The 18,323-nt window shown below is 38.5% G+C and overlaps 1 protein-coding gene across 2 annotated transcripts in view; it reads left to right on the plus strand.

Moving 5' to 3' along the window:
- The window catches only part of LOC107102942 (disks large-associated protein 4-like), a 59,345-nt gene extending 41,452 nt beyond the window's left edge, over window positions 1-17,893 (plus strand). For both annotated transcript variants that reach the window (XM_015402416.1, XM_015402417.1), the window contains 6 exons: window positions 4,263-4,702; window positions 6,040-6,128; window positions 8,515-9,002; window positions 11,648-11,739; window positions 13,731-13,901; window positions 17,186-17,893. In XM_015402416.1, coding sequence (XP_015257902.1) covers window positions 4,263-4,702; window positions 6,040-6,128; window positions 8,515-9,002; window positions 11,648-11,739; window positions 13,731-13,901; window positions 17,186-17,428 — 1,523 coding nt within the window. In that variant the 3' untranslated portion in view covers window positions 17,429-17,893. The remainder of the gene's footprint in view (window positions 1-4,262; window positions 4,703-6,039; window positions 6,129-8,514; window positions 9,003-11,647; window positions 11,740-13,730; window positions 13,902-17,185) is intronic.
- The last annotated feature ends 430 nt before the right edge of the window (window positions 17,894-18,323 follow it).

An 18,323-nucleotide genomic window follows, 5' to 3' on the forward strand; every position in this document is an offset into this window, starting at 1 on the left:
AGCTTTATCTATTACATGTACTGTACCTATTACCTGACTGTATCAGTTTATTTATATAATTATTTATTCTTTAATATAGTTAGAAAGTTCATAAACCTAGAAAAGGCCGTTTGAACACATTCTAGAACAGATACTAATTTATAATTGACCTTTTTTTCTGACTTAAGGAAAATAAGAACTTTCTTTCAACAGTTTTGGCATTTTTGCCCAAACCCTGACTACTCAGCAGAAGTCTCAAGTATTGGTAAGTTGGACCAGAGCAGCAGAGCTTTTAAATGTGCTTTTTGTGGTACAGTGAGTGGAGTTTTTATAAATTGTTTTCACCTCCTGGAAAATCTTGACGCCAGTTTTTTTTTTTTTTTTTATCTTGGCTGGAAAACTGTTTGTGATCCAGAGATTACAGTAGACAGCTGAATCTCTATCCCAATGGCACCAAAGCAGTTTCCACACTGCCCACTCTGGATTCCTCTCTGAGGTTCGACATAAGAGCACTTTTTTGTGTCTTTCATTTAAATTCGCCTACAATGAGAAACTGCAGTCAATTTTTGCTGAGCCGCTCTTCTGTTTTGTATGATTAAAGCTTCATAGTGTTTGGCTTAATGTCTGATCGTTATTTTTCGTCAGGTTTAGTAACATTTAGACTGGGATTACCGTACTACTGTTGCTTATAGCTGATGCTCGTGCAGAGATGGACTTTAGGCTTCCCCAGCTGTGTTAAGTCAAGCAGATGTTTCACAGGAAACTCTGATTATAAAAAAAAAAAAAAAATGCTGGTTATGCTTTTTGTCTGGCATGTTTTTTTTGTTGTTTTTTTTTGCTAGGAGTGCATATTTTGACAGGTTGTGCCACAAATTCATCATGAATCTGATGTTTTTAGGTTACCTGCCTCCTCTGCTGCACTCTCGGCTCATTAGTGTCGTTGCTCTGTGAGAACAGTGGGTACATGCTGTTAAACTTCAATCCTCTGTATAACCGGTCTGATCTCTCATGTGGTTGATCTGTGCATGTCATTGTTAGGCCTGTGGTTAGATGGATCTCCACACCTTTAAGCTCCCAAAGACAATGGACAAAACAACAGCCAAGGGCAGCTCTTAGCAAACAGTGTTAAAACACCCAACAAGCGCTTTAATATCTGGTCAATCGGGGTAAATCCTCCAACCGGTCATATTGTAATGTTTTACCTTCATTACATGGCCTTTTCTGTTGAACGCTATACTGTATGACTCTGAAGAGTTTGCATTTTATTTAGCTATTGACAAAATAATTACATTATTCGTTCTACCCTCTCACTGTTTGATGACCAGTTGTATTCTTGTAAGCTACTTTGCCACGCTATCTCATGTTTAATCTCTGATGCTAATGTGAACTATTCATTTACGGCTTATTTGTGTGGATAAAGCACAGTGGGATTCTGTTTCCCATCAATTTCAGCATCACCTTTCCCCAAAATGTAGCTGAGGGGTGAAATTAGCTTTCTCTGCAGGGAGGTTGGGATCTCCCTTAGAAGTATACTGGGTGAGGGGCTTGGCCACCCCTGGAGAGGGAGTAGTGCTTCTTCTCCTCCACATCGAGAGGAGTAAGCTGAGGCGGCATCCGCTCCCTGGATGCCTCTCTTCAGCCATGTCCTAAAAGGAGGAGGCCCAGGAGACGACCCAGGACACGCTGGAGGGACTATGTCTCCCTGCAGGTCCTTGAATGCCTGGGATGTCCTTAGAGGAGATGGAGGAGGTGCTGCTCCAGTAATCTGGTCCAACAGACGTTGTTGCAATGATCTGAAACTTCTAATAAAAATTATAAAATTGTAAGTAAAACAAATCAGTTAATGTTTCTTAAAATAAAATGTAAACATTCTGATTTAAAGTTCTATCGTTAAACACTGAAGGTCAGTTCTAAAGTGCTGCCATCCATCTGCCCGTAATTCGAAACCTGCTTTGTCCTGTCAGCTCACCATCTGTAAAGTTGTTGTGGAATGAAGACCTTCCTGCAGTCTGGATATGGGCCAGCTCGGGTGTGGTTTGGGTGTCATCCCAGGTGTTGAGTGATGATATCAGTGTCTGTTCTTTACTACTATTCGAAGCTTAATGAATTGGCTCAGTGTAGTATTTCCTGTTGTCGGTGACATCTGCAGATTATTCAGAGCTCAGGTGTTTGACAAATGCTGCAGAGCGTGTCAGTGGGAAATATGTTCTTTCAGATTCCCAGACCGTTTATGCAACATATTTCCAACTGCCATAAATATGCAGGCTACTCGGCAAGCTGGAGTAGAAACTACTTCATAAATGTTTAATGAAGGATGGTGTCAATCAAAAGCTGAAGTTAATAAACAAGTAAAGCAAGTGGCAAAGCGCACTTTAGTTTTTAATGTTTCTTATGCTCAGTGGGAATACTAATTCTTCTTGAATAATCTTTAACAGTTAGCGGGGATTGAGGTCGTTTGAGTTGGGAGTTTGGTACCATTGCATACTATGTAGAAATAAAGCTGACAAAAGATTTTTGTTGAACAACAAGCCTTTTGTTTGAGTGCTTTCACTGCAAATCACATGTTCACTTCCGAACCTTTTCAAACTCTTTGACGCGTTAAGATCTTTTGATTGCAGCTTGCATGATAGAGGAAATCAGTGCTTCAGCCAAAAAGTAAAAGACATTTTGTTTGCTAAAATACTGTAAAGTAAAATAGCAGGAATGAATGACTGACAGAATGTGCAGCTCTGCATGTTAGAGCCAAGGCCCAAACAGCAGTAAAAACACACACAGATGAAGCAGAGCAACGCTGAGGAGTAGCAGCAGACACAATGGATAATTTAAGAACTTCAAGACACTACCTGATTTGTAATTTATTTCCACCTTAGAATCTACAATATTAGAATATACCGTATGTAGAATATATGTTTACATGTGAAGTTAATACCATATAATTAGCTCCCATTATCCTTAATAACTGCCTCTGGTGACTAAAAGTAGTTTAAAACATCCAATTTTTTTCCGTCTCTTAAAAGGAGAATTCTGGTCATATTCAGAATTCAAACTTCTTAAACACTGCAGCATGATTACCTGTCAGTGTTATTTCTATATGAATATAACTTCTTTCACAGTTACCTTATTAAAAGTCCATGGCCCAGATAAACGATTAACAAGCTATAATGTAATATAGTTTTGGTTTTTTTTACTTCATCCTACTACATTATTTCCATCTATATTTTAAAATGTTAAATAAGTAAACTGAATTGGATCAACGATGTCAAATCACTGATATCCAATCCAGGTGTGTAATTGGTGCATCTCTAGTTGATGGATGAATTGGGGTTTTGAGCGGTTGGCATAAAATAAATGTTGTTAAAAATATAATATTAACTTTTCAATTCCAAACTAACATGTTAATATTGATTGTGGGTTGCTAGAGTTTTTTATTTTTCTCCAATCATCAGTGTTTGACTGCAGACAGAAACAGCCTTGGAGCAGCCAGTGGTTCATGACACACCTGTACTCTGCATGCTGCTTTTATTTTTTTGTTCTGTTCTCCTGACACAGTCCTCTGAGCTAAAAATGCAAATTCAGTTGAAATAGTAGACGTTGGGGAAGGAGCTATATCTTGGATAACATTTGCATGCATGCAATAATTGAACATGTGACCTAAAGTCTGCATTTTTTAAAGGACTGTCTGACATTTCGGACTCGGACTGAGTCGTCCCACTGGGTTTATGTCATTGTCAAACAAAGCCTTTGTGATTTAATGTTGTGATTTTAAGTAAACAAGGGGGGAACATGATGAATAAAAAAAAAAAAACTGACTTTTTACAGTGCTGCAGATGATTGTCCCTCTTTCGCTTCTTTGGATGATCAAGTTTAGAAACGTGTCATGCTTAAAAGGATGTTTGTTCTACGATCTTTTATAATGTATGCAATTCATATTTGATTTTTAAGGATTTAAACTGAGGGTTTCAAAGTTTAGAACAAGGTACATAGCTTTGTTTGTTGATTTTGGTACTTATGTCATTGGAATAGGCAAGGACTCCACCAACTCAAATAAACAGTAGAAGGGTGAAACTTGGATTAAACCCTTTCTTTTCCATAATAGATAAATAAAAAAAGATTTTCAAATGATGCTAATGAGCAAAATGTGGTTGAGGCCATTTATCCATAAGTCCCATATGTTTTCTGTTTGGTGTCAAAGAGTGTTTTTGGGACAGAATAACCGAAGGTAGCTACTTCAGAACCTTATCCTTTGTAATCTTTTCATCCTAATCCTCTGTTTTTGTCCACAGTCTCTACATGCATAACAAGCTGTAAGAAGGCCGCCCCCCCACCTGTGCCTCCGCGCACAACCTCCAAGCCCTACATATCGGTAACGGTGCAGAGCAGCACAGAGTCGGCGCAGGACAACTACTTAGACCAGCAGGATAGGAGGTCAGAGGTCAACAGCCAGTCCAGCCACGCTCACAGCAACTCCTCCGACAGCCTTGACAGCACCCGTGCCAACAGTCTGGCCTGGGGTATCCCTCGACCTCCGCACATCATCCCCATTCCTGTTGCTACGCCGAGGGAGCCAATCGTCCCTAGCACCGCCAACGCTTCCACCGAGACAAGTGACTCAGTCGTCCACAATGAATCTGTGAAATCAGGATCTAGTAAAGGGAATTTAACAGCAGAGGAACCTTTTGTAGCCCCAGTACCGAGGCGGAAACTGTCTTCTATTGGGATACAGGTAGGCTAATAAAGTTCATCTTATGTGATGTAGAAGGAAAATAGTTGAAGCCCATGCAGTAGAAGTTGTTGGATATGACATGTGTTTCCTGGAGTTAAAAACCAACAATAGGCAAGGCAAGTTCTACAGCACAATTCAGTACAGAGACAATTCAAAGTGCTTTACATGAATCAAACTGTAAAATAAAAGAAGTAAAGAGAAAAGCATGAAAAAAAGCAGGTAGCTAAGCAAAAACAACAGTTGAACCACAAACTTAAACTAACTTATTCTTTTTTTTACTAGCCCCAACCCAAACACCTGCAGTCTTTAATATACTTGGGGAGTGTTGGCCTAGTGGTTAGAGCTGTGCACTTGTGCGCTGAGAAGGTTGCAAGTACGCAATTCGATCCTCACAGTCTGCACTCTAGGTCCCTGAACAAGACCCTTAACTCCACACCGCTCCCCGGGCGCCGCACAGTGGCAGCCCATGCTATACAAGGCGATGGGTTAAATGCAGAGGTGAATTTCTCCAGTGTGAGATCAATAAATTTCAATTATTATATTATTATTCTAATAAATTCACATGCTACTCCTGCTGGCTGTGTTACGTTCTTTGATCTGGTTCATTAATAATTCAGCACAACAAAAAATAGAAATCTCAATAAGTTATTTTTTCTTAAAATAACTGCATTTTTCCTTGAATTGAGGAGATAAGTAAGGCACTTTGCCAATGGAACAAGACAATTTCCTTTTAAATTAAGAAAAAACAATTTTATTGTCTTATTTCAAGTAAATATTATCTAACTATCTTATTTTAAGAGTAAAAATACTCATTCCATTGGCAGATCATCTTATTTACCTGCTCAAATTAAAGGTAAAAATACTTAATTTAAGAATTTTTGTACTTATTTCTGGATTGTTTTTGCAGTGTTGTTTTCAGTCGAGTTCCAGTTAACAGTGTGCAGACAAAACGCATGGCATCACAGGACTAAAAGGAAGGGTCTCTCATTGTGAGCATCTTCGTAAGGCGTGATAACACATTGTTAATGATTAGGCACCACCCAGATTAGTTATATCAACAGAATAATGGCCACAACAGGGACTAGTAAGACAACAACATGGAGCTTCACTTTACTCAGGAAAATCAATCAACAGATCAATTAACAGCAACCTGATCTGCACTCTGATCCATGATTTTAAATTCCTACTATCTGTGTATCTTTTGAGGTTTGTTTATTTTCTAAATCACACATATAAATACTTGTATACAGTTTGACTAACATAAACCATGCATGACCCTGTTTTCTAACCCAGCATTTTTTCTGCCTCCTTTTGTTTTTGTGTTTATTCCTTTTAAGGTCGACTGCATTCAGGAAGCCCCCAGAGAGGAGACCCCGCCTCTGGCCAAATTCCAGTCGATAGGAGTACAGGTGGAGGACGGGTGGCAGTAAGTCCTCTTCCTGTCCTTTTAACAACGTGAGGAATTTATATTTTAGCCACACACACATTCTTCTGACTGTCCTCCTCCCTCCCTCCAGTATGGGGCTTTTGTATTTATGTAAAACCATCCTGAGTGTCTTTCTGTGTGTGTGGAGTGTTTGTGACGTTTCAGCTCATTCCTCATAGGAGCATTTACTATTTAAAGATCTCCTCCAGGCCAGTTTGAATATTTCAAATGATCATAAAGAGCTTCTTTTTGTTTTGTGCACTATATTTATTTTGTAATCATATGGATATGTTTATTTCACTATAGGTACAGAGAAAGTTCTTCTAAATAAAACAAATCTTTTTCTGTACAATTTAGTGCTACAGTTTAAAATGGAGGGAGGCTTTAAATATGTTTCTGCTTATTGTTGAAACCAATGTCCTGTTTGCTGCAGTGCAGATTTATGTTTGTGAGCTAACTCTGATTAACTATTGGCTCTGGATAAAGATGATCTTCTTTAGGTAGAGTTTGATTGGTCAGTTCAAGAATTAAATAAATAGCTGTTCATCACATGGTTTTACATTCGGTTTGTCATTCTTTTTTATTCTCATGTGCATTAAAGTACTTTCAGCGTTTTGCCTGGACTGCATATGATATCCGTTTCCTGAACGGTTACAGGAAATGGAGACAATTAGGCAGAATTCACATGAAGTCCATTTATTCATTTGCTTCGTTGAGGCAAGAAGCTCTGCTCTCAAGTTTCTCCTGTCTTAAGCAGACGGAGTGACCCAGCACTAAAACTCAGCCTGGAATGAGATAGTTCTTTGTTTTTTGTTTTCTAGGCCAGAAGCAACGCTTTGCAAAAGTATTTACACCCATCGACGCTTTCCACATTTTCTCACGATAAGAATATTAACTTTAAAGGACTTTATTTGACAAACTAATGGAAAGGAATGTATATTTGTAAATATGCAGGTAAATTTTGAAAATATTTAAGGATAAAAATGTGAAAAAATGTGTGGGGAACTGTACCTTTGCAGACGCTCAGAAACTAAAACACCAAGTTGGACGATTGAAATTTTCAATAAACATTTTGTTATATTAGTTAGGGTAAACTCGATATCAATAAAAAGGAAAATTTTTGATAATCGATATTATGTGTAAACAAAATGAAATGTACTGGAACCACTGGTGTAAATTATTCCAGTTCACCTCAGACTGTGGGTTTGAATATTTTTGTTCAACTGGAGACTAATCAATTCAATTCAAAAATACCTTATAAAGTATTAAAGTTACTTTATGTTTAGCTCTGTCATTAGCTGTAGGCAGGAAAATACTTCTATTATTATCATTATTATTATCATCTCTTCAGGTCTTAAGTCGATAACAGTCTCTAACCGCTTTTCCCACAGCATAATACTGCCATACCATGCGTCACTATGGGGTATATTCAGGATCCATATGGGGGGGTTCCTGTATGTTCCATATTTTTATTAATTAAATAGAGGTGGTGTCACTTAATAATTTGATGGCATCTGAAGGCAACTTAACAATTAAAAGTTATTCCAAAAAAAAATAAAAAATCCACTGGACTTGGTTTCAAAGTTTAAAGAATAGCTTTGAGTTTGAGGTTTCATACAGTAGCCCAACAAGGCCTTGTTTTTGTTTAGAATAAATGCAAATTGGAACAGACGAAGGGGGTCCAGCCCTTTGAAGCCATTAAGAGCCATCTTTTATCACAAAGACTCCTAATCAAATTAGGGATACATTATATTTGAATTTTGGCTCATAGATATGTGCTATTTTAAAACTCATCTATCCAATTAACTGATGATTTTTTTTTTCCTAAACCATTTTTTTTCCAATTAACTAATGATTTTAAACCATTTTTTTTTATTACTTTGTTTATTGAAAAAGACAGGTGAATTGTGTTAAGAACGAATCCTGCAGGCTGAACTGCTTCATGAATAGTTCTTAAGTTTCCTTCCTAATTTTATTTCTAAACATTAATATTGAGCACAGAACCAAAACAAATGACGCCAGTTCAATATATTTTCTTAAGATTAAGATTGTGTCAGTTTCAATGCTTTAGTTCTACTTATAGACCCTTCTGAGCTAATCTCCCACTTGAGCTGCAAGGATTAATTTTGAAACCACTTGTTTGTCACAAAAACAGTTCCTTTAATGTCGGTTAGTTATATTTGTTAAATGGCTGAGGGCCAATATTTAGTTTTAAAGCTAACATCGACTTATAACATGCAAATAATTTTGTAGATTCCAACATTAAATATGGGAAGGTGTGAAACAACAAAACTTTTGCAATAAATAGCTTTTTGCTCTGTTGGAAGGACTAATTTCTTAACTGAACTGAACTGAAGCCTAACTTTGTCACTTTGTTTTGTTCCAGAGTCAGTCGCTCCAGCAGTATGGCATCCAAACAAGAAACAGACTCTGACACACAGGACATCTCTGCCATTTCTCATATCAGCATTGCCAAAACCTTTGAGAAAAAAGTCATGGTCAACAGTGCCAGTCAGTCCATGAGTTCCCCACCTGGACAAGACTCTTTAGACAACGGAGACCCGTCTGGCAACACCTCCTCCCCGCCGCCTCCCAGGCAAATCCTCAACCGCTCCACCACACGGAGCAGCTCCTCCTCTTTCTCCGAAAGCCTGGACCCGGCGCTGGACCCCTCCTCTCTGCCCCCTCCAGACCCCTGGCTCGACAGCGGAAACGGGAACAACGGAAGCGCCTCTCAGAGCGGAGGAGGCGGGACGCTGTGTCGGAGAGACGGCCACTGGTTCCTGAAGCTGCTGCAGGCCGAGACGGCACGGATGGAGGGCTGGTGCCAACAGATGGAGCAGGAAACCAAAGACAACCAGCTCTCAGAGGAGGGTGAGGGTTAGCAGTGGACTCACTAGACCAGGTCTCAGGGTTAACTTGCTGGTAGTAGTAAGGAAACGCCAAACATTTGATTCTGTTATGAAATAAATAACCAAAAGCATCCAAAGCCCCACCTTTACCTCTACATAAATATGGACATCAATAACATCCCTTTCTTAATCCAACAGGTTTAAAATACTTTATATTTTATAGATGTTTATATAGAAGTTTTTGTAAGCTTTCAGAATCAGGTTTATTGCCATTGTTAGTGAAGGAGTTCACAAACTAGGATTTTTTTATGGTACAATCGTGCAACATAAAACATATAATATGGAATAGGTAGATCAAATTATAAAGATATCTAAAACACTGTGGGTATAAGGCATGCAATAAAATAGACTAATATATACACTTAAGATAAAAATATGGATATAAAATATAAAAAGTAAAATAGCATCTTACAAGGAGTGCAAATAGAGCAGTGTGCGAATAGAGCAGTGTAAATGGCATGGACAGGTTATAGAGTCTGACATATAGTTAGGTGTTCATGAGTCTTACTTTGTGGAGTGAGAGAGAGCATTGCACGCAAGGTTTAAATACTTTGTGAAATATCCGTTGTTTTAAGTTATAGTTTTAGTCTTTTGTGTAAAACAACTTTAATCACAGGGACTAAAGAAAATTAAATCCCAGATGACGACAGTCGGCCAAAGGACCTGACTGCCTTACCTGCCATCTGCTGGCGTAATGTGGTACAGTGGGGGAAAAAAGCTGAAAAAAATAGACCTCATATCAATGCATTATGGCTAACGAATACTTAGCCCATACGCTCTTAAAATTTAATTTGTTTTAATTTGTTTTTTTAAACACGTATTACAGTTTAAGTTTGTTTTAATTTTGTTTTTATTTCACTTAACAAAAGGTGTTTTAATTCTAGTGTTCATTATTTTCTTAGTTTTAATTAACAATAATTACCTTGATTACATAAGAAGGCCATATTCAGCCTGTGAAAGCTTAGTAATGCTCGACGCTCCATGTACGCTCACAGTGGAAATCAGACACAACATCTGCAGCATTTCTATCCCACGCGGCTTATCTGCCGTGGCGTGTACGGTGTTACATCATTTTGTATCGTTATAATGCATCCTGGTAAATGGTAAATGGCATGTACTTATATAGCGCCTTTATTCAAGTTAGGAGACTTGACCAAAGCGCTTTACAATACATTCATTCACCCATTCACACACCCACTCACACACTGATGGTGGCAAGCTACATTGTAGCCACAGCTGCCCTGGGACTCACTGACAGAAGCCGGGCTGCCGTACACTGGCGCCACTGGGCCCTCTGACTACCATCAGTAGACAATGCAGGTGAAGTGTCTTGCCCAAGGACACAACAACACTGAAAGTCGGAGTCGGGGCTTGAACCGTCAACCCTTCGATTTCAGGGCAAACTCCTACATCCAACGCCACTGTCGCCCAAATAATGCATCCTGGTATTCACACCCCATCAGATACAGTTCCCCCATGTTAAGCAGGGGGAACAGTATCTGATAGGGTTTATAGGCCCATCAGATACAGTTCCCCCATATCAACCAGGGGGGACAGTATCTGACGGGGTTTATATGCCCATTTTACACAGGGGGAATGGTAGATAGGAAAGATACTGCAACATCTATCTATCTGGTTTACTCTCTCTCTATCTATTTATCTTATCTATGTCTCCTTTTCTCCATATATACTAATGTTTAGTCGTTGACACTTTCCATAGTTCCCCTGTGGCGTGAGCACAGAGCAGCTGATGCAGGGGAAAGCGTATCTGATGGGGGAACGAGGCTTGATGTAACAACGGCACGCTTACAGCACTACGCCAAGTCCTGAAAACAACAAAAACCCAGAACTCGATGCAGCCTTTAAGATGAGATATACTACTATCTGACATAAGATTGCAGTGCAGAACTCTGTTCTCACTTGCTCTAATCAATCTGTTGGGCAAACACAGCATGGAGGGGATGATGCTGTAATACCTGGGGTTAACACACACAAGCAGGCCTGTAATCTCCAGAATTACACAAATCTAGTCTGGAACTGATTAAACCCTCAGATTAGATTAGTGCTTTGACATCAGCCTTAGACATACAGCAGCATTATGCAGACGTGCAAAGCCTACCATAAATGCAAACCATTTAAAAGCGCTTCAGGGGTCGTTATCAGATGGGCTCCTCTGATACGGATGAGGCTCTGCTTTTGTTCAGCGAGGATTTTTGCATTCTCAAGAGTAGGCGTTTGCTTGTGACCTGCCACAGTTTAGTAGTTTGCATTAAATCTGATGTAAATCTGCAGTCCAGAAGTGGGATCTGGCCACACAGTAGTCTGAGGCCTGCAACTTTAAAATCCACCAATCAGAAAGGAGCCCCAGTTTTGTCAAGGCAGATGTTGTCCTAATTTGACTGTGCAAACAGACTAATGTTGTGACAAGTCACAAGTTGCATCCAAGTCAAATAAATGGCTGTAGTGTCCAAATAGAGGATTGGGTTTTCCACTTTTATGCCATTCATATCCTGTTAAGACAAAAATGCAGACATCTTGAGCCCAAGAGCTCTGATAACACCATAATTCCTAATTATGCACAATAATTTTGTTTTCCTTTCTCTGTAGTGCTGGGGAAAGTTCGCACCGCGGTGGGAAGTGCTCAGCTCCTAATGTCTCAGAAGTTCCAGCAGTTCCGGGGACTGTGTGAGCAAAACCTGGTGTGTATATTTACACTTTACGACACAGCAACATTCAATCCAAAACACACAGTTGGTGGCCCGAACACAAGAACAGAACTTGGAGTTATAAAAAGCTGCATGTCTTCCTATGCATAAAAATGCTTTCATGTACTTGAAAGCTGACTAATCTGAAAGCAGACATGATGCACTGCATTGGAAGCTACAGAACCCATCATGAGGATCCTGCAGCACAAAACACAAGAAGCTTATATTAAGCCAATAAGCCCTGACGTCTTTTCATGAAAATGCCGTTATACAAAATGTAGCCAAATACCAGCACATGACATGTGGTACTCTGATGTGATTTGTCCTGAGTGAAGAGCAGGAAGTGCTGAAGCATTGTAATTGTGAATAGTGTGGAGTCAACAGAAGGCAGTCTGTTTAAAGCGCTACTGACTTTGACTGCATCTGTGCAGGATTTCAAATGAGTTTATGCCTCGTGAATATTTCCACTTATTTTATAATATTTACTTAACTTATTAAAGTATTTATACAGCGGCTTCATATGACAGATCACCAGCAGATATAAGTGGGAGGAGACTGTTGGTTGTTTTTGCTAAAAAAAAAAAAAAAATGTCAGGCAAGTGAATTATGTGACTATTTCCCTTTTTTTTTTTTTTTGCTGTTTTTCTATTGTTTTTCTATTGTGTTTATATATATATATTTTTTTTTTTTAACCTGAAATCAAAATAGTGTACTTTGAAGTTTGTGGTTGCACTCTAGGAAAGAGGTATAAACTCTGGACCTTTTTTGACATTCAGATTTTCAGAAAATTTGTTAGCTCATTGAAAAGTGTTATACTTGTATTTATACATTTTTATTTTGTGCAAAAAATCATATTGTGTTAATCCCTTTACTCTTCTCAAGCAGCAGTATGGGTTTTGAAAGACTGATTTCCTTTTATTGTGAGCAGTATTGTTATACAGCTCCATCTAGTGGTGAATCTAAAAACTGCAGCTGCGGCCATTGGACACTGAACACACACAAACATCACATTGCTTTGCTTGTAGCTAGAATAAGTGTCATGCTGCTCAAAAGACACAGACAAAATATGAAACAAATTTCTGTGCCTTATTTCAAATCATTTAAAATATTGTATTTGCAATTCGAACAGTGCTAATTTAGAACTGATTAAGCAATACTTACTACAAAAACATTGTAGTAACCTTAGTGATTACTGTCTAAGGTTTCAGCTGAGTTGAAACATTTTCTAAACAATTATGATCTGAGAAACAATTTATAAAGAAATTAGAATTTAGCTTTTTTCTTTCTCCAAATATTTTTGCAAAACTTGAGCTGCTGCACCAATTCAAATATCCAACTGTTCAGATCACAATAATGTTTTTTATGTATAGCTTTTTTAAACACATTTTTTTATATAAATGCTTATATAAATGCTTAGGGATCAAACAACACATCTGGTCTAAAATGTGCTTTAGCTTCCTAATATCCTAATAGTTATTAATAATGAAGTTTGAGTTACTTTTCTTTCCATCAAAACCTGTTGGGATCACTCTCTCTGTCCTGACTTCCACGAGCTTTGTGATTAGTTTTATCTATTTGCCTTATTTTTAAAAATAAGTGTGAAAATCAGGCTTCTTCTTCTCTGCAAAGCATTTTTATTTCTTATTTCTACAGTAAACGCAGCTCTAGTCATTAAATCCTACTTATTTTCTAAATACGACCTGCTTTAATGCATGGTAATACTGCTAATACTTTAAAAGAAAACATTTCTGTTGATCAGTTTTCATACACAACTTTTTTCACTTTTGCAGTGAAGTCAACATTCTTCTAATTGGATAAAAACAGAAGGTAAAGGAAAGTAAAAAAACAAAAAAGAAAGAAATTGTGAGTTCATTTAGTCACACCATTAAAAAGAAGAACAAATGTTTAAGAAGCAAGTGATGTTGGTTTAAGGACGACTACTCGCCGTTCCATTGGTTTCACCATGTTTATCTTTCTCTGGTCAGAATGTGACTGCAAACCCACGGCCCACAGCCCAGGACCTGGCTGGCTTCTGGGACCTGCTACAGCTATCTATCGAGGACATTAGCCTCAAGTTTGATGAGCTCTACCATCTCAAGTCCAATGACTGGCAGCCCGTACCGTCTGCGGCCACCCAGTCATCCCCTGAGCGGAAGGTACTTCCCACCCATGCTGCCCAGTGCCCTGGCTGGGGTAGGAAAGCCGCCGAAACCGGCCTCTCTCCTCCCACCACCACCGCCATTTCTCTCCCACTCTTTTTAAACTCTGTCCCAGCGTGGGATGAACTCTTAACAAGGCCTCGCTGTCCAACACAGAGGGGCCCGAGAGATCCCTGTTGGCATGCATGGGAAAAGAGCCATCCCAAAGAGGGCTGGGGCTGCTGTGTTTTTAAAGTGTAAAGCCCTGCTTTGAGCATGCATGCATCATTTATCTACATGTGTGTCTGTGTTGCAGCGGAGCATGGCTAAGATGCACTGGTGAATGCGACCAAATGCAGCCTTGCTTTTGCTCATTAACTTGGCTACATTCATCTTGATGTAGCCTTTATTTATTTATTTTTTTTGACTTGTCTGTGACTTCTGAGTCTGTTAGCCTCTTTTTTGGCTCTTCGTTAATTTGCTTCTTCTACAAGTCGTGCCTCTCTTTAGGGCCCACACATTAACATTCTGTTCCTACCTTTGTTCTTAATGATTATTTGTTACTTTTTTTCCTTTTGTAGTTTAACATTGTGGACTAATCAGGGACATAAATCATTTTATATGTCAAATTGTTACATATATTTATGGGTGTGCTTTAGTGGCGCAGTGGTTAGCACACATGACCCATGTACGGAGGCCTTAGTTCTACACGTTGCCGACCCGGGTTCGAATCTGACCTCTGGTCCTTTGCCGTATGTCTCTCCCCATCTCTTTCCTATCAGCCTACTGGGCAAAAAGAGTCACTACTACTGTAAAAAAAAAAAAAATTGTTAAATGTAGTTAGAATTTTATAGAGCATTGCTTTCTAAGGATTTTATGAGACACCGACATTTGTCATTCTCTTTGAGCTGGTAAAATATGTATGATGCAGTACTGAGGCCATTTTATATGAAAGGAGAAAAAGCCAAAAAAGTTTTTGTTTAATTAACACTGGGAACTACATTATAAACATCATTTAGTTTAATTAAATATTTTTCACAAAAAAACATACAAAGTCTCTTTTAAAAACTTAATTTACTCAAATGTCTATGATTATAGACACATAGAGATTGTCAAAAAAAAAAAACATGAGTTTGGCTAGATTCTGTATGCAGGCCACTGCTTACACCCACGTGTATGTCATAGATTTACTGCTTTTAGGTGGAAATTTTAGACTTCTTTTTTTGCTACGATTTAGATCAACCCTGAAAGCTAGGCTGCCCTGGAGCAGGTTTGATGTTCAGAGTATGTTACCATGGTAACTGGCCTCAGTCGGAATTAATCCAGCTTCGCGGTACCTGGAGGTTAGGATGAAACCAGAAGTTGTCTCGCTAACCCAGTTATCCAGCTTCCTGTAAACAGAAAATTGGGATTGAACCTGACGTTGTCTACTAACCCAGTAATCCAGCTTTGTTGTGCAGACCTCTAGTTGAAGTCTCTGTCTGGTTGTCCCATAGTTACATTGTCTTCTAATAGATGTCAGGATTATAGAGAGAAGTGACATTTTTGTAGGTTCCTTTTTTTATTTTTTACATCCACCTCTAAGTCATTATACATATTTGCTGACTGATTTTGATTTTATAATCACTTTTGGTTTCAGCAACCTGAATAAAAACTATACACTTATTTACAGATGAGTAAACTTAAACACAATGCAGAGGTCAGAATGAGTCGTGAAGTTCTGGGGCTTTTATTTTCACATCTCTGTTTAAATTTTTATAGACGATAGAAACACAAAGTTTAGATACAGACTTGGAGGATTTAGAGAGGGATACATTTACAGTTTGGGGGAGGAATTCTGTGAGCAATTTGAAAGAAAACCATAATTCCTCCAGCGATAGCGAACACATCATCTCAAGTTAGACAAGTTGTACTATAAAAATACTTAAATTCATTAGTGTCGGCTGAAATTCCAGGCTGTGAGGATCATTTAAACATTGTTTAAATTAAAACTTCAAAGCAGCTTTTACTTTACACTGGGTCAACCTGCTAAATTACGTAACACCTTTGAACACATCTTTCAAAACACTGCGCCAGTCGCTTCTGATCTAACATGCTGAAACAACTCAGTTTACATTCAATAAATATGGCACACCTCTGGTAAGAGACATTCGGAGGGAAAAAAGATGAAAACATTAAAGTAATAAAACTTACTACACCCTGGCTTCCTTCCATGTTGCTCTCCATTGTTTACTTTCCTGATTTTTGTCACAATGCAGCCAGCGACCTGTTAGACCAAGCTTTTTTTGCCATTGGGAAGGGAGCCAAATGCTGATTATTAGAAGGTTGACCCGTGCCTGGAAAAACATGCGTTAACACACTATTTTCAGTGGCAAAGAGACTTTAGAGTCATAGCAGTAGATCTGCACCTTCTTTCCTTTTGCAATGTAATCCCAATCATGTAACTGCCTGCATGTAATACTAGACAGATTGATATATTTAAAGTGCAATCCATTCATCCTGTTGCACCGGCAGCATATTGATATATTGTAGTGGCCAAGATGCTGAAATTCTTGATCTTTGAACCATTCCAAAAAAGTAAAAAAAAAAAAAAACAATCCACTGGATTTTGTTTCCAAGTTTGAAGATGTTTCGCTTCCAATCTGGAGGCTTTTTCAATATAATATGTCAGAATTGGGCTCTTTAAGGTCCACATTATAAAGCCTTGACCTCAATGCTATTTCTGACATTTTGAATTGAAAGAGCCTCCTGGATGGGAAGCGAAACGTCTTCAAAAGTCCAGTAGATTTTTTTTTTTACTTTTTTGGAATGGCTATGGCCTTGATGACTGAGAATCCAGCATCTTTGAACTATCTTTAAAAATATATAGTTGGCCAAAAGAGGTTATATTAAAGAGAATAAATAAAAAATCTAGAAAAGGCAGGAGAAAAAATAAAAATCTCGAAGTACGGAATGTTGAAGGGGCAAATTGACGAGCACCTGCTTTTTGTTTCAAATCATTGTAAATGTTGTGGCCGTCTTGTGACCCTTTTTAATATTCAGCATACATCCACTCATGTTACCATTTCAAGTGGTTGAAAGTGTGTCCTTCTCAATGTTTACTTCCTTAATGTAGCTTTCTATGCTGTCCCTGTTTTTCTGTGCGATCGTCCAGTTCACTACACATTGTCTCTATCAGTAAAAGACTAAACAGTTTTCAGATTCCTGTCAAACTTATTTGAACAGAAGAAAAAAAATAGGACTCTTAATAGATTACATTTTAACACACTCTTTCTGTCATTCTAACTTTAAACCCGTTACAGAGCGAGGACAAGGCAGCCCTTCCTGTGTCCAAGAAGCCTAATAAGACGCGGCCAACGCTTGCCCGCGAGAAGAGTGCCGACTCCTCTTCAACATCTTCATCAGCCTCTGCAGAAAAGCAGAGACAAGAGGCTCGCAAACGCCTGCTGGCTGCTAAGAAGGCTGCCTCGTTTCGCCAGAACTCTGCCACGGAGAGCGCGGACAGCATTGAAATTTACGTCCCCGAGGCCCAAACTCGCCTCTGAGAGGAAGACATGAGCGAGAAGGATCCTAGGACGGATAAGTGTTTTCTCTGGAGAAAAAAAAAAGAAAAATGAGGAGGATGTTTATTCAGGTCAGATGAATTATTGTGAGTAAGGAAGGGGTGTGTAGAGGGGCAATGCCAGTGAATGGGTATATTTTTAACATAATCATAGGCTGGTCCTGGTTGCAAATGATAATAAACCATTTATATCAGACTGTAAACTCATGAAGCTGAAGATTCCTCTTCTCAGGCTGCCAGCTGATGAACTTTATCATTTCTTGTCACTTTTTCTTGATATCATTAAAAAAAAAGTTATTAAAGTTATTAATATAACAACTTTAGGTTTAAAAACTTTATGAAGACTGTTTAGAAGTTCTTATATCTCGGCTCTAAGATTTATTAAGCGGACAGAAGGTACACTGGAAAAAAAATCTAAATCTAGATAATACATTTTTTTTCTTAAAATAAGTGCATTTGTTCTTAAATTGAGGAGGTAAAAGAGACATTTTGCCAATGGAACAAGACAATTTATTTTTAAAATAAGAAAACGCAAATGCATTGTGTTATTTCAAGTGCATTCTATCTAAATGTCTTATTTTAAGAGTAAAAATACTCATTGCATTGGCAAATCATCTCATTTACCTACTCAAATTAAGGGTAAATACACTTAAATTAAGATATTTTTACTATATTTTTCCAGTGTAGGCATCATCGCCTCTGTCTCCCACTCTCTTGCTCTCTCTTCTCAATCACTGGCTATCTTGTAGCTTCGCAGAGCAGCTCCTTGTGGCCATCAGACGAGTTGCACATAAATCCACCCCATCTGTCTTCTGTGTATTTCATTTTTCTTTAACTGTAGATTTGGGCTTGGTTTCAATGCATTCAGACCAGGCTGT

The sequence above is a fragment of the Cyprinodon variegatus genome, unplaced genomic scaffold (genome assembly GCF_000732505.1).
Source record: "Cyprinodon variegatus isolate N-32 unplaced genomic scaffold, C_variegatus-1.0 Scaffold1347, whole genome shotgun sequence".
Lineage (NCBI taxonomy): Eukaryota > Metazoa > Chordata > Actinopteri > Cyprinodontiformes > Cyprinodontidae > Cyprinodon > Cyprinodon variegatus.